The 24,214-nt window shown below is 46.7% G+C and overlaps 3 protein-coding genes across 6 annotated transcripts; 1 reads left to right on the forward strand and 2 right to left on the reverse strand.

Annotated features, from left to right (window-relative positions):
• Nucleotides 1-2,545: 2,545 nt before the first annotated feature.
• LOC136521441 (calcium-binding protein KIC-like) lies at nt 2,546-3,319 on the reverse strand. Its single transcript, XM_066515180.1, has one exon. It carries the CDS (start codon nt 3,183-3,185, stop codon nt 2,790-2,792), a length of 396 nt encoding a protein of 131 aa, XP_066371277.1. The 5' UTR covers nt 3,186-3,319; the 3' UTR covers nt 2,546-2,789.
• Nucleotides 3,320-7,467: 4,148 nt separating this feature from the next.
• Nucleotides 7,468-13,027, reverse strand: LOC136519969 (beta-glucosidase 25-like). Of its 4 annotated transcripts, XM_066513369.1 has the most exons (15): nt 12,827-13,027; nt 11,409-11,598; nt 11,206-11,287; nt 11,070-11,136; nt 10,922-10,980; nt 10,281-10,397; nt 10,125-10,196; nt 9,937-10,024; nt 9,562-9,817; nt 9,372-9,487; nt 9,033-9,256; nt 8,921-8,952; nt 8,727-8,829; nt 8,531-8,639; nt 7,468-8,415 (listed from the first exon to the last, which is right to left on the reverse strand). In XM_066513369.1, the coding sequence occupies exons 6-15, from the start codon at nt 10,324-10,326 to the stop codon at nt 8,199-8,201; spliced, it is 1,263 nt and encodes a 420-aa protein (XP_066369466.1). In that variant the 5' UTR covers nt 10,327-10,397; nt 10,922-10,980; nt 11,070-11,136; nt 11,206-11,287; nt 11,409-11,598; nt 12,827-13,027; the 3' UTR covers nt 7,468-8,198. The 4 variants fall into 4 exon arrangements, with proteins under 4 accessions (XP_066369466.1, XP_066369467.1, XP_066369465.1 ...); XM_066513370.1 differs by lacking the exon at nt 12,827-13,027 and having other exon boundaries at nt 10,298-10,356; nt 11,409-12,375; XM_066513368.1 differs by lacking the exon at nt 12,827-13,027 and having other exon boundaries at nt 11,409-12,375.
• Nucleotides 13,028-13,229: 202 nt separating this feature from the next.
• Nucleotides 13,230-15,595, forward strand: LOC136519970 (large ribosomal subunit protein uL24c-like). The gene is made up of 4 exons (XM_066513372.1): nt 13,230-13,456; nt 14,724-14,762; nt 14,846-15,073; nt 15,209-15,595. Exons 1-4 carry the CDS (start codon nt 13,334-13,336, stop codon nt 15,389-15,391), a joined length of 573 nt encoding a protein of 190 aa, XP_066369469.1. The 5' UTR covers nt 13,230-13,333; the 3' UTR covers nt 15,392-15,595.
• Nucleotides 15,596-24,214: the final 8,619 nt, after the last annotated feature.

A 24,214-nucleotide genomic window follows, 5' to 3' on the forward strand; every position in this document is an offset into this window, starting at 1 on the left:
GCGCCCAGAATAATGCGTCCTGCCTGCACAACTGTGCCTGCCCCCGGCTCTCCGTGACCGCGCGGTGCAGGGACGTAGCCTCCTACCCATCATGAGCACGTGGAGTTTTCCTAAGTCATTCCTTAAAATTTTATACATACATATATTAGATAGGAGGGACTAAGATTAAGAGAAGATAAAAAAACCTCTATTATTTTGTTTAGCTCCTCTTAAATTTTTTTCTGGCTTCGTCACTGACGCGGTGGGTGTGGAGAGGACAGCTCATCAGGATCGCCTGGCAACTGTCACGCTCGGCTACGCGATCTGACTCGCTGCCAATTTGCAGGAAAAAAAAACAGTTCAACTCGCAGGGATCCTCATCGAGCAGCCGAGTGAGCGAGCCTCACGTGTGCATGCAGCAAGCGTCGACGGATTGCGTGGGCAGAGAGCTTCAGATCGATCGGCCGGGCGATGGAAACGAGACACGAGACCAGCGTGCGCATCGGATTGACCAGACGACCAGCCAGCCACCGGGGCCTCAGGCCGCGGCCGGCAGTTGGCGCCCCGCCTCGGCGGGCGCACACGGATGCCGCCCCTGCGCCCCGCTGCGACCTGCGAGGGCTCCGCCGGGGATGCCGCTGCCAACGTGCCGTCGCCGCGGCCGGCAGGGGAGACAGCGTGCTGCGAATCCATGGCGCAGCACGCGACAAGACCGGGTTTGTTTTTTCCAGACGCAGCTGGCTGTGCTACGGCTGCCGCTACAAACCGGTGGTTGCCGATCACACAAGAGGACTTCTTCTTGCGTGCGTTCGTGTGTGTACAGCTCAGCGGCAATCATCGGGTTAGTTAATGCTACTGCGTCGTCCGTCTGGTGGCATGGGGCCGATCAACGTGCTGCAAATGGCACTAGACAAAAGAAGCTACGAGAGGCAGGCACGATCTGGCTTACAGTTTGGCCGTGATCTGGCATCTGGCTTACAGTTCACGCCCGCCGCATCGGCTAGCATCTCGACTAGGAGTACCAAAGAATCTTAACGATCTGTATTTCCATCAGAACGGAACCAAGAATCTGGATTTCCATCAGAACGGAACCAAGAATCTGGCGCTCGGACGTGCATCGGGCCAGTTCGACGAACCAGCGACTGTGCAGAGATTACGACGTGTTGGAGTTTGACAGATCCGAGAAGCCCCCAATGATTTGTTATAGGGCCAACCAGACGAGGCGCCTGCGCGTGCACTGAACAAGGGCGGCGAGACCGACCGCTGGTTCATGCATCTCTGTCAGATTCAGATCAGACTGTCCCGGCGGCCCGACTTGATGACGCCGGGCGTTGGTTGCATCGTGACGACGCGGCACCAGTCACATCGGTTTCAGCCCAGCCGGCGGCCGGCGCGGACGCAGACGCACCATAACAGTGGAAGAGGTACCGTACGGCGCCCAGGAAACGGTAAGAGTCAGCCTGGGAAATTGGGTGCGAAGCTCAGCTCAGGCCGGATAGGCGATCGGGCACGGCAGTGGACCGGAGGTCGCTGCCGCCGACGCCGCCATGGTCCAGACTCCAGGCGGTGCGTGGATCGGGCGAATCGCAGCTGGAGGCTTGGACGCTGACCTGGAACCGAGGAGGAGGAGGGAAAAGAGAGAAACGCCTCGAGGGCACGTCGCTTTCGGCTGCTTTCCTTCCTCGGGTCCCCGTGGCCCCCGTACCCCTCGAGCATCGCTTTTGAAGCTTCCGGCCACCTTTCCGGAAGCTCCCGCTCCAGCTTACATGCGACTCATCGCGTCAGCCCAAGAACGCCCGGCGTGACGAAAAACAGACGTGTTGTCATAAAAAAAAAAGGCAGACGAAAAGCGGCTCCGACGTGAGAGAGTTCCACTTCCAGTCAAACAAAAGGACGACGAAACGAAACCAGGCCACCGGGGCCGGCTTCCGTTCCGTTTCGTGACGAGGACGTTGGTGCGGACCGAGTAAACACACCGAGAAAGTGATCAGCACTCACGGCCGTCTCCCCTGCTTGGTTCCGCCGTGTCCAACTGGGGTTCCGTTTCCGTGCCTGCGGCTGCTCGTTTTTCTTTCCCCTTTCCTCATCAAACGCCCTTCCCGCGAGAAGCACTCGGCTGCGCGGTCCCGCTCGCTGACGCTGACGTGATCTCGGGCAGCACTGGGCACTGGCTACGTCCTGCTGCTAACGCTTGAGGCTTTGACCAAACAAGTGCTTCTGTGCCGCCTCCATTTCCGTTTGGTTGTGCGCATCACGGCATAAGGTCAACCGAAACTGCCGCTACTGTTCAAGAATGACTTGGGGGCCGTAGCTGAATGCAAGATCATACAACGTACTACATCATACTGATCCATATCCATCTCGACCCAATCTGATTTGTTGTGCCCCCAAAAAAATCCTCTTTTTTTCTTCTTGTTTTCCTACGAAACAGGAGTAGAGAAACTGGAAACGGCATAGTTAGCACACCATTCGCAGCCGTGTTGCCAAAAGGTCCGGAGAATTTCCTCTGTACCCAATGCTAAGCTCGATTATAAGCAGCAGAGAAGCAATGTGCTCCGTGTCAATGTGATGGTCAGAAGGGGAAGCATGTTATGTTAATTAATTAATTCAGACTCCATTGGGAAATGGAAAGGAAGGAAGAAGGAACAGCAGATGAGTACACATGGATGGAAATCCATCGACTAATCAGCAGTCCATCCCTGCCTGATGACCCAGCTATGAACAACGGCAAGAAGAAGAAGAATTTAAAAAAAAAAAGTGAAGACGACGTCCACAATTAATTTGGGTTCCTATCCATCTCGACCGACCGATCAGCTGGTGAAGAGGAAGCGGGACGCCTGGTCGACGGCGTCGTCGAGCCACCTGCGGGGCTCGTCCATGAGCTCGGGGCTGAGGCGCACCATGAGCACGCAGAACTCCATCTCGCTGAGCGCGCCGTCGCCGTCGAAGTCGCCCTCGGCGAGCATCCCGCGGAGGTCGTCGTCGGACATGCCGCCCAGCCCCAGCAGCGGCGCGTTGCGGCGGAGGCTGTCGAAGGTGATGAGCCCCCGCGCCGGGTCCATGAGCAGGCGGAACCCGCTCGCCAGCTCCCGCATCAGCCCGTCCTCGCCCAGCCGCTCCGCCATCACCGGCAGGTAGTCCTCGAAGTCCACGGCCGCGGCCGCCGCTCCCGCCTGCTGCCTCTGCTGCTGTTGCTGTGACGCCATGTGTGTAGATTGTAGAAGGTGGATGGACTCTCGGTGCGGCGGCTGCTGCTGATTGTGATTCTGTGAGCTCCGGTGGCGGCTGCTTGTTCTGGCTCGGTGTGGAAGAAGAGGAGGACGACGTGGGGAAGCGATGGATGATGGATGGAGGGGAGTGGGAGGGGGATGATAAATAGGCGGGGGACGGGGACAGCTGGCGCCTGCTGCCGGGCCGGGGCTTCAGGGAAGGTGCCTGCCCTGCCGCGGTGCCGCCGTGGCCACGCGGGACGCGGGGGCGGGGGCCGCTGGATGGGGGTCACGTGTGCGCGCTGCCCGCACTGCGGATCGAGCGATTGATACCCGACGCGCCCCGGTTGGTTCGCGCGGGGTGGCTCTGGCTGACGAGAGGGCCAGGCAGGGGCAGGCGGACACGCACCGACCGGGACAGGTTGGCCGGGCGTTGGGTTGGCTGGCCCTGGGCTGGACGGCGGACGGGCGGACCGCGCGCGCGCCTTCCTGCGCGCTTCGGCGGTTCGCCCTCCCTCCGCGCGGGCTCGCTTCGCCGTGTGGTGCGACGGAAAACGGGTACTTTTGCGCGTGGCGTGTCATATAGTGACATGGCGAGCGTGGCCCCACGGACGCCGATTGTTGTTACCGTACGTTATCCACGCACAGAGATGTAGAAAGATATTTAGCCCCTAGTTCTACTCCAAATTCCGAAAAAGTGCTACAGCTATCACATCGAATGTTTACGGCTCGTGTATGGAGCATTAAATGTAGACGAAAAAAAACTAATTGCATAGTTTGATGAGAAATTGCGAGACGAACGTTTTGAGCCTAATTAGTTCATGATTGAACACTGATTGTCAAATAAAAACGAAAGTGCTACACGCACTTATTGTGGTGCGTACCTGCTGGGGCCGTCCGCGGGAGATCCGATCCGAGCGTCCAGATGATTGGTACTCGCAGTAACTGTCACGGTGATATCTTGCTCTCTGACGCTGTTGTTGCACCCATTACATTAAGGTCCCATTTAGATTCAAAATTTTTTGGATTTTAGCTACTGTAGCACTTTCGTTTGTATTTGTAATTAGTGTCTGATTATGGACTAATTAGGATTAAAAGTTTCGTCTCGCGATTTCTCACCCAACTGTGCAATTAGTTTTTTTCGTCTACATTTAGTACTCTATGCATGTGCCGCAAGATTCGATGTGACGGGTACTGCGCAAATTTTTTTTAATCTAAACAGGCCATAACCATTGGAGAATGATGTCGAGGAGGAATAAATGTCTATGTTGACTGCTTAAAACTCCAAGAAAATAAATGCGTTTGATGAGTGGTGAGGACCTAGAAATTGATTTATTTTAAGATAAAATTTCAGCTAGAAATCTATTCTTCCAGAGACTGGGGACTGGGGAGCAGTGACGGATTCAGGATGCAAGGGGGCTAAGTAATGAACATGTTAATTGATAATAAAGATTTAATGATAATTTATGTTTGATGCTACGGTAATTTAAGAAGGAATTAAGGCTCACAGGGGCTGCAGCCCCCCTCCCCCGTGGATCCGCCAATGCTGGGGAGTATACCAAAAGGTAATGAAGCACACTGGATTCGTGTGTATTTGATGTTTGGCAAGTTTTGTGCTCCTACACTGTGTTGCTTTGCGTGTAAGTGTAACTGTCTATTATAACTAAAAAAAGTGAAGCGCACAGGATTTGTGCGTTTTTTAAGGGATTTGTGCATATTTGATTGGAAAGGTCTGTGCTTCATGTTTCACAGTACTACTGTGCTTACTAGCAAGGGGTTCCTGATATCTATTTCTTCCCTCCGTTCTAAAAACAAATACTCCCTCCATTCTAGTATCTTATAAAATATTGTGACTTTTCTATATACATTATTTTACTATATATCTAAATATAGTGTATATCTAAGTACATAACAAAGTTATATATCTAAAAATCAAAATGCCTTGTAGTTTGGAATAGAGAGAAAGTCTTAGATTTGAATCAGCTTAAAGTTTTAAGTTTAACTAAGTTTATCAAACTAAGTTTATCGAAAATATTATCGACATTTATATATTTAAATATATTTATCATAAAAATATATTTCATAATTAATCTAATTATACTTATTTGGCATAAGCATTCATATTTTAGATTTAATTAAATTTGAAATTATTTGACTTATCAACAAGTGAGAATTGTATTGTTATTGGGTGGACGGAGTAGAGTAGCAAGCGATCCTGTCTATATTTTCTAACGCGAGATATCTCGGTACTCCTATGTGATTAGAGATGGCTCCAGGAAAAGTTGGATCAGATCGAGCAAGTGAGCAGGAACCTCACCAGCTCGGATCCTGGATTATCTTAACGTCTCGTGAACCGCACCTGTCTTACTTATCTGTCTACTCTACTTAATTATCCATAAGAAGTTTCCTGCCTAACTTTTGGTGGCGCTAAAGATGACTATTCGGGCCGCCCCGCCCGGGCCGGCATGGGCCCGTGCCAGGCACGGCTCGATACGGCACGGCACGGTAGAGCACGACGGGCCGCCGGGCCGTGCCGCCCCAGTCCACCGTGTCTAGCCGACGGCCTAGGCATGGCCCGTTGGGTCACTTTTCGTACCGGGCCGTCCCAGAAAGTACGGCCTTTTTAACAGGCGAGACCGCCCCGAGGCCCGCATCAGCAGGGGGAGGGAGAGAGGAGAGAGGACGGAGGACGAGGTCGAGGTGCGGGGTCAGCCGTGGCTCCTCGTCTTCTCCTCTGTCCGTGGCCCCCACCCCTTACTGGAGCCTCTCGTCATCTCTTCCGGTCGCCCCACCACGTTGTTGTCGCTCCATCACCTCCTCCAGCGGCCGCCGGTGCCCCTCCACTTCTTTGCCAGCACCGTCCATCTTTTCCTCCACCAGTGCATAAGCGGAGGTGGGGCGACCGAGATCCGGCCGCTGATTCCACCGCGCACCCGAGATCTGGCCGCAGATTCCACAACGCGTCCGAGATCTGGCTGTGGACTCCACCGCGCGCCCAAGATCCGGTCGTGGACTCCATCGTCACGGGCCTCGACGAGGACGGGCGCGGGTCTCGGAGAGGCGACTGCGACGGCGATGACCGACGGGCACCGGATTCGATAGGAAACGCCAGAAGATAGGAGGGGTGCGGGTGCGGCCGCGCGACGGCGTGGGGGAGAGGAGGGGCGTGGGGGAGGAGTGGAAAAGTTAGTGTTGGAATGGAAGGGAGTGGGATGGGCTTTAGCAGGCCATTTCTGGCACCGGGCCACACCGGGCCTTCCACTAATTTGTGGGTCGTGTCGTGCCAGCCCACGGGCCTGAGCAGCGGCCCAGACACGGCCTGCTCCCTCAGGCCGGGCCAGCCCGAGCCCGCACGTCACCGGGCCGTGCTGTGCTCGTATCGGGCTAAAAAAGCGGGCTTCGTGTCGTGCCGTCGTGCCTCGAGCTGCATTGACATTTATAGGTGGCGCGTGGCAGCCGTGCTGTCGCAAGAGTGAGCTACAGCATCTGCTGCTGCTGACTTTCAGACACAAAATTTCCGTCGAAGCTTCAGTCAGAACTCCCGACGCCATATTATACAAAAATCCGGCAGCGTCTGAAACTCTGAACCGCTTTGTTCCGGTCCAGCTCGCTACGGTTACGGTTAGCAAGCAAGCAAAGCTTTCCGCACGAGGATCTCGTACGGTTCGTCCCCACAATAGCTTTGGATTCCGGCTTCGAAGCTTGGGCGCCGCTTTTTGGGGGGTTTTCCACCGCCTCTTTTGCTCGCAAACAGCATGGTCCATGCGGACGCGACGGACAGTCAGCTTACCCGTACCTACCTGCCCTTTTCCCCATCTCTCGCCTCGGTCTCCACATTTTCCATTCCTTCTTCCTGTGCAGTTGCCTCTTCTGTCGAGTGGTTTGGTTGGGTACTTGGGGTCAGCTGCAGACTGGCACTGGAAAAGCAACGGAGATGCAGTGCCATGCTTGCTGAGTTGCTGGGAAAAGATGTCCGGCAGACAGACCACAGACGGCAGGCACGTCTGTGTGAAATTGCGATGGGTTTTACGCATCGCCCGCCTCAGACAGAACAGTTGGTGCAGGGAATTTCAGGGGAGGGACCATTTCTGACCTCGATGACCCGGATGCTGCAAAGCCTTTGCCCTTCACTGAAATTTCAGCATTGGTGGTACCATGAACATACAGGATGTGACGCTGCAATCTCATTCTCGTTGATTTCTGTAGCATCAATCAATCAATGTACAACAAGCATAACGACACATTCAACTGTGCGGTATCCCCATTGTTCTCCTGGCTTTGGGTATCCAACAACCTTGGAAAGCATAAATTCTTCTTCTGGTTACTTATTAGAGACAGATTGAACACAAGGAATCTATTGAGGTGGAAGAACAGGGAACTTGAGGATTACAACTGTGTTTTATGTAATGAAGGACATGAAGAAACCAGCTTCCACCTCTTCTTCGAATGTGCCTTCAGTAAGTCTTGCTGGAACACCATTCCAATTGACTGGAATTTGAATTTGCAGCCACTAGATATGGTGATTGAAGCCAGAACAGCTTTCGGCAGCATCATCTTCAGAGAAATCTTTATCACTGCATGTTGGATTATATGGACAACCAGAAATGGAGTCATTTTCGACAGTGGACAGATTGACCTCAGTGCTTGGAAGAGGCAGTTCAAGAACGAACTTGGCCTTGTGTGCCACAAGGCTAAACCAGCAAGACAAGCTCTTCTCAATCAGTGGAGAGACAGTTATTCTTAATGTTTCCTCTCTTTTTGTTTTGGGCCTAGAGGCCATGTAATCTTTTAGCACCTTGTACATTATATTCTTTCATTTAATTGAAAAGAAAAAAAAATATAGGTAGGGGATTCCCCTGCTGATTCGGTCAAAAAAAAAAAAAAAAACTGTGCGGTTGAAGGTCGTCCAAATGGTGGGCTATATACAACGAGAATAATCACAATCTAATCCAAAGACCAAAGCTATGTATGCATGTACACTTGTACAGATGGTAGTCATATACGGAGCACTTAGCTAATGGCTACTGTAGAACCACTGTACTCCAAATTAGCCGTCTTCTGGGCCAAGACCTGCCTGAACCATTCCACTGACGCCTTGGGTATCCTTGTCAGGTTGTTGTTGTAGTCAATGTAGTAGAGTCCAAACCGCTTCGTGTACCCGGAGTTCCACTCCCAGTTATCCAGCAGTGACCATACGAAGTAACCGTGGACGTTGCAGCCTTCCTTCCTGCAGTGATTCAGATTCAACAGCCGTTGAGGGGCAAGAACAAAGTATTACTGATGAACAGCGTTGGCTTTGGCTATTCCAGTCAGACGCATGGGCATGCAAGTGGGAGCTTCACCTTATTGCATCTAGGAGGTTAGACATGTAGTCGTTGTGGTACTGTATCCGTTTATCATCCTGCAGATCATTCTCCAGTCTCGAAAACCGATTGTTCGCGTCATCCATGCCTGCCATTTAAACCTCTTATGCTAGTGATTTTTTTGAGGCAGAAACTTCTATCAGCTATTAATAGTAGAATCTCTTTAGCCACTCACCGTTTTCAGTGATGATCACTGGCAGATTTCCATACTTTTCTTTGATGTGCTTCATCAGTTTGAACATGCCCCAAGGTACTATGTGCAGCCATCCTGACGCTGCCTGTAAGTTGAAAGACACAGCTATCAATCTGACATTTGATGACTAGAGGATGGAAACTAGAAGTAGAACAAGTTAGCTGCGGAAATTGTACCGTGTCTCCTATTTTCTTTCCATGTCTATAAGCTGTAGAGTGGAGACAAAGGAGAGTTCAGTAACTGAAAATAGGGGGAAAAATGGGGGTAGACTTGTTTAAAATGACTAACCAGTAGGTATGATCACAGCATCAGTTGAAGCATCATTCATTACAAGTTTCCTGATCCGCATTCTGTCGTTCCTAACATACAATGTGGTATAGTGGTTTATGCCCACAAAATCTAATGAGCCTGATACTAACTTCGAAGCCTGAGTTGAAAACTGAGGCAGCCTATCCCCTGCAAGTTTTTGCATAGAAGGAGGATAGTGGCCAAACATTAAGGGATCCAGGAACCTGTATTCACACTTGGGAAATTTCATAATTAATATTATGAGCAACAGCTATGTACTGCAACTACGCAGGAATTGAAATGACGTGGTTATACAAAAAATTGTGGTAGATGTATCACCATCCAAGCTCAAAGTCCATTGCTCGTGCTGCTGCCTCTGTGTCCTCATCAACATCTGACAATGGTTCATACCACTTTGAATCAAGTGCAATGCCTACGATACCTCCTTGTTCTTTCTGCATTGAATACATAAAACCATTTTTTTTTTAACTTTTTGATACATCTCGTGGATGTGTTTATAGTAAATTACCTTGAAATGCTGCTTATAAGAATGAAAAGCACCAGCATGCGCTAAGAGTATGTTGTGAGCTACAACATACGGTTCAGTTGATGATTTTCCCTCCCTACAGAATATATGAGACAGAATAGAACACCTCCCAGGTGCCTGGATGCCAAAGTCATAGCCATCAATCGCAAAATTATGGGGCTCATTGAAAGTGATCCAGTGTTTCACTCTATCTCCAAATTCCTTGAAGCAAGTAGAGGCAAAGTGAACGAAATCATTCCTGCATAATTTAGCTGCCAAACATCAATAAAACCACTTTCCCTCAATCTAGTTTTATACTATATAGACAGTGCAAGCGATGGTACCCTAAAAAAGAATACCAATATAATAGTTGCTTACACAATTTGGGAATTTAACCATCCACCATATCTGTCTTCTAGTGCTTGTGGAAGGTCCCAGTGAAAGAGTGTTACATATGGTTGTATACCTGACCCCACAAATATAGAGGAAACCAAATAAAGATAATAAAAAGCTGAGAGTTGGCAACAATTCAGATTTAACGCATCGAAATTTAGAATATGAAATACCTTTGTCTAATAGAACATCTATGAGGCTGTTATAGTAATTCAATCCTTCTTCATTAGGTTCACCAGTTCCATCTAGCAAGAAAAATGATAAACTACGTAGTATCTAGTGCTAAAAGAAAAATAACATATTTTACAAAGAAATTTCTTATTGCATACTTGGAAAGATACGAGACCATGAGATAGAGAACCGGTATGCATCCATGCCAATGTCCTTAATCAAGTCCACATCTTCCTGCTAGTCAAATGTTAGGCTTGTTGTTTCTGGATAGTATTCTGTGTAACCAATATTCTTATTCAGTTAACTACTTAGTCATAGAGGTTAGGCTAATTTGAGAAAATAGTAAAATCTTTATGTATGAAAACTTTATCGTTGATCCAAATGGCGCTTCATATTAAGGAAAACCTCTGGTCACTATCCTACTTTTGGCAGCAGCATGCCAGAGAAGTGGACTATCATTTTTTTTGGTAACTAAAATGTCAAAGCACTAGAAAAAGGAGGAAATTACTAGAAGAAGATGAAGGTAGGATAATTATGTAAAATAATAAATAGAATGATTCTTACAGACATGAAAGGAACAATAAAACGCACATGTGATTTCAATTCTTACAAATTAAAAATTGCCAGAGGATGGCCACATGAAAGGTAGACAACTTTTCAAACAAAAAAGCCAAGAAATTCATTTATGGAGGGATTTTATGCTTTCAAGAAACAGAATTTTCCAGCTTTAGTAGAACAATCGAATTAATTAAATCAAACAGAAGATAACAGAGGCATATATGAATAATTGACAGGTTACCTTATAACGATGGTAGTGATCAACGGCAACATCTGCATTGCTGAAATCTATCACCCGACCTGCAACATAAATGCTAATTGAGTCACAATTCAGGACAAATTAGGATCTCATTACTGCACTATTTGCAACATAATCCTCATTATCTCACCAGGTCGTCTTGTGAGAGTATCCCATATTGTAGGTCCACGTTGACCCTCGTTGACAGCGCCTTCATACTGATAACATATTGAACAGAATCAGACATCGAACTAAGAGCACAACGGTTTAAATCAAAGAGGTCACACCTGGTAAGCTGAAGAAGCAGTGCCAAAGACAAAACCTTGAGGGAAGTCTGCCCTCCTTAGAGCTTCAGCACAAGCAGCAAAGCTGACAAGGATATGAACCAGTGTCAGAACACCCATGGTGTATCCTTCAGTAGGTTGCACTCACTAGTAATTTCCTTATTCTAAGAATAAGTACAAGGTAGGATCATATGATATATATAAACCTTGTTCAGTTGGTGAAGCGTGGGAAGCAACTGAATGCTGAGCTAGTGAACTTCACTTGTCTTGGAAGCCCTTCCAACGTGCGTCTCTACTAAATAACTCTTGTGGAGGCCATAGGGTGCAAAATCTCTATCACAGTGGCCAATTAATCAACAAGGGAAGGAAACTAATTGACATGCCCAGCTCCGAAACCTATCAAAAAATGGGTCCACATCTGAAGGTTCACAAGCAAGTAGAGCTTTGCTTGGGTGCAACAAATTCAGTCAGATTGAGGTTTGCCCAGCACTCCAGCATCCATGCCTCAAAAAGCTACGGTTCGAGAGGAAGAGGATTGCTGAGTCCTTACCAGTTAGCCACATAATGAGAAGGCCTTATCAATTATTATTAGATCATGACTTTTCTTTTCTTACAAAATTATCAAAGTGCAAAGCATTATTATGGTCATGAGGAACAGATAGCTACGATAATGAAACTATCGCAATTATCCTGGAACAAAGCCACACCTTTCCTTATCCATTTCGTTTGGTAGCGCCACATAAAAACAAAACTCCGTGTCACGATTTGTATAATGATCTCAACGTGTGCGGTGAATAGAAAAGGAGAGAAAGAGAAAACAAATTAGAGATTCTTATAACCATGATAAGGTACAATTTGTCCCAAAACATTTGCATAGTCACATGCTTATCCCATGGGGAACGTTGATGGTTTGCTTGCACGGCAGGACCATTCCTGATTCCCCAGATGGTAGTTAGATGACAGTGATAGGAGCGATTGGGGGATAGTGATCCTGAGTTCCTGACTGCAGCTTAGACAGGCCCAACTGCCCAGTGATGTATTGCACTGCACGTGTTGTCTATGTGATGTGTCATGGATATCCTACTATGATTCAAGGATCAAGGATACGCACATAAATTAAGGCCCTGTTCGGCTTGCTGAAACTGGCTGAAGGGTTGCGAGAGAAAAATACTGTTTCGACTGGAAAAAAAACCAGCTGAATAGTGCGAATTATAAGGTAAGCCGAATGGGGTAAGTCAAAGAAAGACATATTGACTACGAGGGGAAGAAATGTAGTCCACTTTGAGAAAAGATATACCCAATGTCTCTGAAGAAATCTTAGGTAAAAACATCGAACTTGCAACCATGATTCGCACTAGAGAAATGACATCCCACCCTTTCTCTGTGTAGAATGGGCCCTGCAGCAGCAACAGCGCAAAGCTTCGATGTCACCGCTATCCACCTACCCTCCACCCGTCCACCGTCCAAACTGTCGCTATAACGCGATTTCTTTTACACAACAGGAAAGTGAAAAAACTATGCGTAGAGCAGCAGTGGCATGGCATCAGCAGTAAACTCAGTAGCTTCACAAGATACAGGTGGAGTGGAGTAGAGTGGAACAGAGTAGAGTAGGGGGTTCGCTTGCCTCAGCAACCGTCGCGTGGCTTGCGCGCCTCGGCGCTCGAACGGGGGATCTGGAGGCGGGCACGCATCTACCGGGTAAGCAATCTTGCGTGGCCTCGCGTGGCGTGCGGGGAGACACGCAGACAGAGACCCTTGACCCCCGCCGTCCTCGTCCTGAACTCCCTGATGGCTGATGCAGCGATGCTGACGCTGATGCGTGCGGCGTAGCTCGCTGGACGGAGACGAGGCCCCAGCCTCTCACGGCGGGGGAGAAGACGAGCAGCCCATGGGCCTCGCTGGATAACCTAAGCGTCTTTCAGGCCCATCTGCGCCTCACCTGAGGCCTGGCCCATTTAGTGTCGAGGCCCATGTATAATGCAACCCACAAGTGTCAGAAGATAGAAGAGCACGTTATCCTCTTCCGGCGAACTCGACGAAGGCGTGTGCGTGATCCTGTGAGCAGTTTGGGGGTGAGTAGGCCTAGGGGTGAGCGAGTCCAGTGAGAGAGGGAGAGGAGAGCGGCGAGAGGATGGCTGGGATGGCGGTGCTGCAGGGCGCCATGGCGTCGCTCTCCGTCTCCGCGCCCGGCGCGGCCAGCACCAGCAGCTTCTGGGGCAACCGGCTCGCCACCTACTCCGCGCCGCAGCCTGGGGTCTGTTCCTGCTTCCCAATTCCGTTCCGTTCTGCTGCTCTGATGGAGTGATGGTTTCGTAGATAATAATAGCTGTTTAGGCGCAATATTCTAGTGTGGAGTAACTGGATAGCGTAACAAAGCATGGTTGGATGGAATTGTTCTTGGGACATTCCAGCTTGCATTGTGATTTGGAGGTTTTGGAGCTAGTCTGTATGGATTGGATGCAATGAAATGGAAAATTACCAACATTTTGCATTTTTTATTAATTGTGCATTTTCAAGGTTGAGAAACCAGGCTTACTAGTATGACTATATTTGGATTGCAGCTTAGCTGCAGTGAGTTTCCTTTTGCTCCCCACCCCCACCACCACAAAATTTAGACCATGGCGTATTGAATTTCCTCTAGCTTCTTTTTTTTTTTATCTTGTATCGAAGCTTAAATGATAAAGTTTGAGTATACTAAAAAGATTAAACGATTGAGATTAATTTAAATAGGACAATTTCCTTTGTCATTGGAACTCAGGTACTGTCCCTTTTTGCGTATACAACTACATGTGTGCTTTTTACTGCTAATATAGAGCATGCTGTGTTGGATGGGCTACAAGTTGTTCGAACACTCTTTATGTATTATGTTAACTGAGTAAATTATGTTGTTTTGAAAGACGTCAAAACGTCAACTGAGGAAATTTTGTTGCCCTGGTGTGCCACTGTTTTAGTTTATTTATTTATGCCTGAAATATTTTGTTGTGCCAAAATATGCTCAAGATTGAGGTTTCATGTTTACTCTTATTTTCTTGTAGATGTTTTTTTCCTCACATCCACCCCATGTCACATATGACGAAACCAATCTGGCGCCAAATAGTGTATTATGAGCATAATGTTGTTTGTATTTGAGCCCTGCCTTCTTTTCTGTGTTATCTTCATTATGTCTTACCTTTATGTACTTGTGCCTGGAAAATTCCCAACTGATAAGAATTGGAAGAGGACAAACCTTTCTGTTAAGCAGCAAAAGCAAGTGAAGATTAGACAGTGAGGTTAAGTAATCATTGTTGAAGGAAGTGATAGAACTACTGTATTTTAAGGATATCTTATACTCAAAGAAACATCATAAAGAGCAGCCCTGAATCGTGTTGTGTCTTGATCAGGTCAACGTGAACCACGACCACTATGTTTGAGTCATGCCATATCTCAAAAGCATCTGATTAGTGTCTCTTTTATTTGAAATGGAATCTTATGTCTTTAGCATGTGAAGCTCTGACAAGCCGTTTAATATGTTCAATATGCAGGTAAGATTTATGGTCAAGATATGCCCAATTGAAATGAGAGTGAGTAAAAATTCTTAGTCCAAGTATTTGATCCATTTTTATCCAATAATGTAAATGTCCTAAAATTTCACTTTCCACTGCAGCTTAAGAGATGGGAGCGAAAGAAGTGTAAACCAAACAGCCTTCCTGTGCTGCACAAGATGCATGTTAGGATTGGGGACACGGTACAGGTCATTGCAGGCCGTGAGAAGGGAAAGGTTGGAGAAGTTACACGCCTTTTCAAGCACAACAGCACGGTGATTGTGAAGGACCTGAACTTGAAGTCGAAGCACAAGAAAGGCACAGATGATGAACCCGGTGAAATCGTCATGGTCAGCAAAATTTCTATTGAACTTGTTTTTGGGCCTCACATGATGCTTTGCATATACTGATTTCAAGAGCATATATGTAGTTTTAGGTGCTTAATTGCTATCTCCTGATCAAACTTAAAAAATTCCTTTGACCAGATTGAAGGCCCCATTCATAGCTCAAATGTGATGCTCTACTCCAAGGAGAAGAGTGTGGCAAGCAGGGTTGGCCACAAATTCCTCGAGGACGGGACCAAGGTCCGATACCTGGTCAAGACCGGTGAAGTAATCGACAGTGTTGAGAAGTGGGTAAAGGTGTTTAAGGAAGGGAATTCGGAGTAACCATTCTAGCATGAAAAACCTGCAACTTGCTCTGAACCCTGACTGCATTTTGCATGCCGAATTTAGTCTGTTTATCCCTCTATGATGTTTATGCCAGCTTGTTTTCCCTGTAAATTATACAGTTATCACCAAATTTTGCAACGCAAGTCAATGCATGTCAGCATTGTTTCACCAGCCAGAATTTTATTTGGAACAGGGCCTGTTCGCTTCTCTTATAATCCGTCTTTTTCAGCTTGTTTTTTTTAGCCGGAACTGTGTTTTTCTCTCACAGCAAATCAGTCGGGATAGTATTTCAGCTTATTTTTTCAGCGAAGCGAACGGGCTTGTGCGTGTGGACAGCCCGTGTTCGTTTGCAAGCCTAATTTGGCCCACTACTCTCCATCTCGTTCTCCACATAAAGATCCGAGGCCCACATATATCATTTATTACTCGCCCCACTTACCCACCGTTGTCTGTCTTCGCCTCTTTGGGAGATGATGAGGCGCCCGACGGCTCTCAAGGCGGCGGCGGCGGCGCTGCTGCTGTCGCTGGTGGCGGCGTACATGTCGATCATGTCGTACCGGGAGAGGAGCGAGGAGGAGGAGAGTGCAACAAGACCTACAACTCCGCCGGCGAGGAGGAGCACCGGTACGCGGTGTTCAAGGAAAACTTCCGCCGCCGCGGCCCCGTCCTCAACATCTTCGGCGACTGGACCGACGAGGAGCTTCACGCATGGCATTCCGGAGGATGCCTTGGAGTGGGAGACTTAGCTGAGCAGCAGGTACCAGATCGCCGACAACGAGGGCCTGATGGGCTCCGTCCACTGGAGGAAGAAGGGAGCGGTGGGCCGGTAGCCGAGGATCTGTTTCTAGTTTCTTTATCATTTTTTTTCTTTGGGTAAAAGAAAGCATCATTTTTACATGTTCGCTGCAAGCCTGCAACATACCATTTGCATCAAGCGGGCAAGATTAACCAAAATAGAGGATGTTCCGCTTCATCGTAAACGCTGATTAACAAAAAAAGTATGGACTTTTAGTGGTCAAGTGCATTAGTTTCAGTATCCATACAGAACTAGATGTTTATCTTCTAGCTGTAGTTTCCCGTGCATACTTCAATGGTTCAATCGTGGAACCAATTTTGTAATATGGATTCATACATAGAAAGAACCATGTGCCGTCACGAGTGTCGAGTGGTGGGTGGATTATAGATGAACAAGTACTGAAGGACATAGTAAAATTAATCTATTTTGATCTTGGTATGTGGACAATTTTTAAGTAACCTGGCTCTGAGTATGATTGGCCTCACAATTCATTCTTATTACTACTGTATGGCAACTGTGGGACGCCTTTGATTTACATGAGAACTTATTGTGTGACTTGGGTCACTTACATAATTGAGTGAGTATATTACCTTGTGATGAAGTGCAGGATGGTAGACAATCAAGAGTTCGGTTTTATGTTCGATTAGTGTTGTAGAAAAAAACATAACTTCCAAGTAGGTTCATCAAACATGGACATTAAGTTTCTCTGCGTTTGGGGCAAAATAAGTTTAGCTGAAGAGGAAAAGAAGAAAAAAAATCATAGTGTGCTAATGGTTGATAACACTAGTAGACACATGGGCTTCAGTCCCGGTTGGGAATAGCCTTTAGTCCCGGTTTTTTCAACCGGGATTGCGGATCCAGGCCTTTAGTCCTGGGTCGCACAACCGGGACCAAACCCCATCCTCGAGGATAAAAAATTATACCCCGGAAACCTCTCTTGTGGTGCATGAGATTTGAACCTAGGACCTCTTTTGTGCATAACAACTCAACTACACAACACATATAACAAAGTTCTGGGCGCTCTCATTTTGAATTTACCCGTGAGAGACCTTTAGTCCCGGATGAGAGACCTTCAGTCCGGGTTGGTGACACCAACCAGGACTAAAAGGTCATCCTTTAGTCCGGGTTGGTGTTATCAACCGGGACTAAAGGGTCAAGACTCTTTAGTCTGGGTTGGTAACACCAACCGAGACTAAAGGTCTTTTAACATCCAAGAAACTTTGATCCAGGACTAATGCTCACGTTAGTCCCGGGTCCAATTCTAACCGGGGCTAATATCCTGAATCGAAAGTCCTTTCTCTACTGGTGCAATATGGTGGACCCATATGTCGTTTTTCTCTGATGGATGTCCGATCTTCACCATCTGCTGTCAATTTTTTTTCTTTGAAAGAACCATCTGCTGTCATTTGATATGATGCTAAATAGACTCTTGGAAGCATCTGAAATCTATGCCTCATTGTGGGTGTTTCACATTCCTATTGGTAGCATTGCTTCCTCTGCATAGTCAACACTGGCATAAAACCTCCCTGTTATTTTATTCATTACAAAATTTTCTTATCTGTCCTCATCTGTTACTTCTAACCAGTTAGGTGAAAATAAAATCTGGAGTGAGCACCGCTCCATCATTCCTGAAGACATGAAGCATGGGTGGATCTGAATATGGCACTTCTATTTGTTGCTTGAAGTCTGTTGTCTTTGATAATTTTAGCATAACATTGGGTGAAAGCCCGTACGTTGTAACGAGGGCCAAAAATCTTTTTAATGATTTGTTGTTCTAAACATGCTTTCTAAGCTAAGATCGTGATAACTTTGAGCGAGTAAAGTCTGATTTGTCTTCCTGAACTTTGTTGCTAAATTTTAAAAAACATTCTCGAACTCAACTACCGTATCGATAACCTACCTATTAATTTTCAAAACCAGACAAATTATCCCCCTAAAATAGTTCAGAGTGCTTTACGGGTGTTTATCCAATGTTTCAATGGTTAGGGGTTAGGGCCTTAGGGGTGCTTTCTTCCTCTTGCATTTATTATTGACCACTACTATAAAACCCGGTTTCTTCTCAAAGACTGTACGGCATTGTCTCTGTAAATAAATTATTTTTAGAGGCAGTGGCCTAGCTAGCCTCTGGGTTTATTTCCAAAGACGGCAGACGGGCCACCTAATTCTACGATCTTTGAGAAGAGCATTTGTGGAATAGCATCAAGATGTCTGCCACTAGAAATGATTTTTCAAAGGTGCTGTTCTTTCTCTGGGCATTCTTTTTCAGAGTTGACTGGCTGAGCTTTCCATGACGAATTCCCCGGCGTAAATATCCATAGAGGCTCGTGCCGGTAGGTTACTTGTGGCACTACGTGATGAAATATATTAATGACGATGAGCCAACAATTAATGTGTTTATTGCCATTTCTCTATGTGACAACATGTGCAAGACATCAAGAGTCATTCAATTAATTAATTAAATTGCATACGACAACCGTGCAAAATACTCTAATTACTAATTAGCATACTAGTCATATGAACCAAGGATAAAATCAAAGTATACTGTCTGTGAAGCGGGACCAATGCTAATAAAGGCACCCGCGACCCTGTGGCTTGGATCCCATCAAGCCTGCTCAATGTAGCCGATCAGAAGTTGATGCAGTGCAACGAGGAAGTCATGTAGATGTTCCCTGCACACTTTTGTACTAGAACACTAGGAATTAGTTATCCTCATCTTATTCAGGAACAAGCTGCCACAGGAAGTAGGCGATCACCAGGAAATGGGAGCAAGCAATCGTGTGAGGATGTGCACTACCAAAACCTATTCATGCAGATGTCACCACGGACATGGTTACAGAGGCCTGCTCTCCCAACTGCCTAGGTGCAGGAGCTCATAGACTTGGGATTCATTTTTTTGTAGTGGTGGACAGAAAAATATTTTTTGGCCAACAATCAACTATCAACCTTCTATCTTCAAGGCTTTGCTGCGAGAAAATATTCAATAACGCATTTCCATCTTTAATTTTTTTGGAAGAAGATATCACATTTCCATCTAAGCTCGCTCTTTACAATTTCTCAAAAGGGAACATGGTCTTCATTCTGGCTATAATTTTCCAAACGGGCCAAGCCCGTTGGGCCGACACGGGCACGGTACGATTTGGCCCGGTCCGAAAACGGCCCGGGCCGGTAGCTACCGTGCCCGTGCCTGGGCCGCGATGCCAGCACGATGGCACGGCACGGGCACGACCCGCTTCAACGGCCGGCACGGCCTCGAGCCATTGGATGGAGCCCCCCGCCTGCTGACCGTTGGATCTAGGGTCGGGTGGGACGGCTTTATAAGCCAGCCGCCGCTCCTGGCTCGGAGCCTTTCCAAACCCTATCTCATTCCATCCCCTGTCCCCATTCCAGCGGTCCAGCCGCATCGAGCTCTCCGCCTCTCCCATCGACTAAAACCCTAGCCGCTCTCCTCTCTTCTTCCCGCCGTCTGGTGGTTGGTTAAGGCGGCGGTTGCTGGCACGGGCACACGGCACTTCTACACCACTCTTCCTTCTCCCTGACCGTCGATGTAGCTTTCTCGTCGAGATCCACCACTGTTCGTCTTCGTCTCTGTCTCGTCGATCTCATCGACGTCGACGGAGTCCGGCATCATTGGGGCTCCGCTCTAATGCGTTGAGGTACCAGGGTGTCGGGTCTTCGCGACGTCGTCGTCGCCGTTGTCTCTGGTGCTCCGTCAAGAGAGGTGAGCCGTAACCCTAGATCTGTTCATTTTTGTTCTTCTTTTTGATTTCTTCATGATCTTCTATTAACCCTAGGTGTTCTTGTTGTTCTTGGTTTTGGTAGGCGTTGGCGTTGAGGGACCGGAGTCCTCGACGCCGTCACCATGGAGTCTTCCGACGGGTAAGGGGTCAGTTCTGGTGGCCAATGGTTCCCTCTTCTCCCTCTCCGCCCTCAATCTCCCTCTTCTCCCTCAGATCCGGTGGTTCCCGCCCTCAATCTCCGTCTGTTCCCTTATTCTTCATCCCTGAACGTCGATTGAGCCTCGTTCTCGGCATCCTTTTCGCATCTCCGTCATCTGTCCGTCGTCCACATCGCTGGCTGCCGCCACCTCCGGGGCTCCGGTCTCCATTGAGGTACCGGGGGTGTGCAATCGTTCTGTCTCATCGTCATCGTTTATGAGGCTCCGGCCGTAGAGGTAAGGGTAAACTCTAACTCTAACCCTAACCCAAACCCAAACCCTAATCCCCAACCTAACCCTGCTTTTATCTGTTGATTGTGGCAGCCGTCGAGGAACCGGAGACGGCAGAGATGGCCCCAGGCGTCAGGCGACACGACGACGGGGAGTTTGACCACTCCCAGAACGACGAGCTGCGTATGTGTGGGATGGCCGGAGATGATGAGGACGATGATGTCCGCGAGGACGCTGCCGTGCTCTTCGGCCGTTCTGCTGCTGATCCCCTTCCCGTCGACGACTCTGACCCCCCAGTCGACGTGGCTGATGCCGACGGTGGCCAGAGCGAGGTTAGCCCTGTCGGTTCTAATCGCCCTTCCACGCCTGCTGTCTGGGAGGACTTTGAGAAGCACTACAAAACTAAGAAAGGTAGAAAGATCAGGTTTGCTGCCACTTGCCTTCATTGCCATAAGCGCTACTCTGCTTATTCTGCTCATGGCACTGGGCATCTTACTCGACATCTTGCTAAGTGTCCTAAGAAATTTGAGAAGACCCAGGGCATGACTCAGACTCATATTGCTTTTAATTTTGATGGTTTTGTTCGTTGTTGGAAGTACAATGCTAGATTGGACCTACCTCTTATGATTGGTGAAACTGAGGCATTTAAAGATTATATTAAAACTGCTCATAACCCTAATTTTTCATCTATCTCTAAGCAAACCACTGGTAGAGATCTGTTTAAATACTACAATGAGAAACATGATAAACTGATGGTCTGTTTAAAGGATAATGTTGTTTCATCTGTTGCTATTACCTCTGATATATAGTCTGGAAAGGCTAAAGAAGATTATTTATCTGTTGTGGCTCATTTCATTAATGCTGATTGGCAATTAGAGAAAAGGGTACTTGGTTTAAGGTTGATTGATGTGTCCCATAATGCTGAGAACATTGCTAAGCGTGTTGCATCTGTCCTTGCTGAGTATGGTATACTTAACAAGGTTTTTTCTGTAACTTTAGATAATGCATCTGCAAATAAAAATGCTATGGATAGACTGAAACCTATACTTAAAGAATATTTGGGTTCTGATCTATTTTTGCATCAACGATGTCCTTGTCATATTATTAACCTGATTGTGAAAGAAGCACTGGCTGCTGTGAATCCTCTCATTGAGGATTTTAGAACAACAATCGCTTTTATGAACTCCTCTAATCAAAGAATTGCTGCATACAAGAGTTATTGCATTGCTAGTGGTGTTAGACCTAGAAAGTTTGGATTAGACATGGATGTTAGATGGAACTCTACCTACCTAATGTTTAAGCACTTGCTGCCTCACAAGAGTACTTTCAGTACTTTCATTGAGGCCAATTACCCTAGAGGTTCAGGTAGTGGTTTCCTTTTGACTGATGATCACTGGGCTATGGCAAATAAAATCTTAGAATTTTTGAACTGTTCTATGACTCAACTGTTGATTTATCTGGTGTTTACTGTCATACTTCTCCACTTATGATTCATCATCTTGTTAAGATTGTTATACACCTGCATAGGTATCAACATGATAAACATCTAAGATCTGTTATCCAACATATGATTGACAAATACAATAAGTACTGGAAGAACATACCTAATCTTTATTCTATTGCATTCATATTGGATCCAAGAGCTAAAATTAAGGGATTTACCAAAGTGCTTAGGAAGTTACATTCTCTTTTTAATATTGACTACACTAATAAGTTGCTGGACACCAGAGCTCTTCTGTTTAAAATGTATAACAGGTATGATGTAATGTATGGCTCTAATAGGCTGAAAAGGGTTGTTCCTCCATCCCTGTCTGGTAAGAAAAGAACAGCTTGGGCTAAAATTTATGATGATGAGGAGTTGGATGTTGGAGCTGGTTGTTCTTCCCTCCCTTCTAGTCTTGATCATTCTAGGAGTGTTTCTGCCACTTCCTTGCTGCAGGCAGCAACTGCTAGTTCTAACTCTAGTGAACTTGCGTCATACCTGGACTGTGACACAATAAGCCAGTTGGATGATGAGTTTGACATCATGCAGTGGTGACATGAGCATAAGCTTACTTATTCAGTACTTTCCGTTCTTGCTAAAGACATTTTGACAGTGCCTGTGTCAACCATTTCTTCAGAGTCTACTTTTAGCTTAACTGGCAGGATCATCGAGGAGCGGCGACGGAGGCTGAACCCTGAAACTGTAGAGGCGCTTACCTACATCAAGGATTGGGAGAATGCTGAGACAAGACTGCAGCACATGGTGGAGGACAAGGAGCTGGAAGAGGCCTTTGCTGGTCTTTATCTTGATGTCGACTAGTTCACTTCCCATTTATGTAATGGTTCTATAATAACTGAGACTTGAACTTGTGGTGATGGATGTAATGAACAATTAATCTAGGAGCTGACTGTACTCTTTTCCTGTTTAGGGTTTCTCACAAGGGTGAATTTTACCTAAACAGGTTTTTAATGAGGCAGCCATTGCATAGCTCCTACTTAAATTAGTTTTAGTTTCAAAAGTTTGTGTTCTTTGCTGTGCTGTGTTTTGATTTGTTTTTTTATCTTTTGTGAACTTAGTCATTTTAGATCTCTTTGAATTGCTGTGCTGAGTTCATTGAGGGGTTTTGCCAGTTTAGTGCCTGGGCCGGCACGGGCACGCTGAGCCTGGAGTTGGCACGACACGACACGGCACGCTCCAGGAATGATTGTGCCATGCCTGGGCCTGGAGTCGGGCACGGTGGCACGACACGGCACGGCATGGTTCATCAGCCATGCCTAGCGTGTCGTGCCCAGGCATGCCGTGTCGGAGCGGGCTAGTGCCGTGTAGTGCCTGGTACATTTGGAAAACTATAATTCTGGCGGTTCAGCCAGAAGTGGTCCCATTGAAAAGGGCTACCTCCTACCTGCATGTAGTTGTCTGGTTGTCCCATGCACACACCATAAAGCATTCAGCTCCATCGGCCACCACAGATGATGTATAGATGTTGCGTTCGATCTTGTAGTTGTAGTTGTTGGATGAAGTAATTGTCCGGCCCAACAAATATTTCCAAATTCCAATGTGATCGCACAGGTGTACGTGGACGTGTTCTGTGGTACACATGATATATAAATCTAACAATTCCTTATATATTCCAAAGATGTGGATATATAAATATATCAAGATAACGTGTGATAACTCCGGTGTATAACAATTTAGCAACAGGACCTGGACCTCTCATAAAATTCAACAGTGTCTAGCTAGACCACAATTCCTTATATATTCATATACGTATATTCATTAAAAGTGCTATAATTTCTTCCTTTATTCACTACAAGTAGTTAATAAAAACATATATTTCATTTTCCATTTATGTTATAATAGAAAATCATAGCCAAAAGGTATATTTTGGAGCTAGATAGTGTTGTCGTCCAAACAGCGAGAATTATATGGAATCAAATAGAATAGTCATGAATCATGACCAGGAGATAGTTCCTAGCCAGTTCAGAATCGAGCAACTTTTGGAATCCATCAACCCTCTTATCAATTATCATTGAAATTAGTACTAAATAGAGACCTGATGGGACTTCCGGTACATCACTACTGGTTACACAAGAATCGGTACTGACCGGAGCATCACTGCTGCAGGTTTTTTTTTTTGCGAACGTGCCCGCTTTGTGACACCTGGGCCTTGTTTAGTTCCCTTCAAAGTTTTTTCACTCTCTCTTCATCACATCAATTTTTAGACGCTTGCATGGAGCATTAAATGTAGGTAAAAAAAATAACTAATTGCACAGTTTAGTTGGAAATCACGAGATGAATCTTTTGAGCTTAGTTGGTCCACGATTGGACAATATTTACCAAATAAGACGAAAGTGCTACTATTCATCGGGTTGAAAT

Source organism: Miscanthus floridulus, chromosome 18, assembly GCF_019320115.1.
Source record: "Miscanthus floridulus cultivar M001 chromosome 18, ASM1932011v1, whole genome shotgun sequence".
In the NCBI taxonomy this organism is placed as follows: domain Eukaryota; kingdom Viridiplantae; phylum Streptophyta; class Magnoliopsida; order Poales; family Poaceae; genus Miscanthus; species Miscanthus floridulus.

Bases quoted from the DNA above. Each gene is read 5' to 3' on its own strand.
- LOC136521441 (XM_066515180.1), bottom strand. From the start codon at position 3,185: ATGGCGTCACAGCAACAGCAGCAGAGGCAGCAGGCGGGAGCGGCGGCC.
- LOC136519969 (XM_066513367.1), bottom strand. From the start codon at position 11,322: ATGGGTGTTCTGACACTGGTTCATATCCTTGTCAGCTTTGCTGCTTGT. The intron at 9,488-9,561 runs GTAATTTACTAT...TATTCAATGCAG, and splicing joins CTTATAAGCAGCATTTCAAG to AAAGAACAAGGAGGTATCGT. The intron at 8,830-8,920 runs GTACAATTTCCG...TTCAACTTACAG, and splicing joins GAAAGAAAATAGGAGACACG to GCAGCGTCAGGATGGCTGCA.
- LOC136519970 (XM_066513372.1), top strand. From the start codon at position 13,334: ATGGCTGGGATGGCGGTGCTGCAGGGCGCCATGGCGTCGCTCTCCGTC. The intron at 14,763-14,845 runs GTGAGTAAAAAT...TTTCCACTGCAG, and splicing joins TATGCCCAATTGAAATGAGA to CTTAAGAGATGGGAGCGAAA. The intron at 15,074-15,208 runs GTCAGCAAAATT...TCCTTTGACCAG, and splicing joins AACCCGGTGAAATCGTCATG to ATTGAAGGCCCCATTCATAG.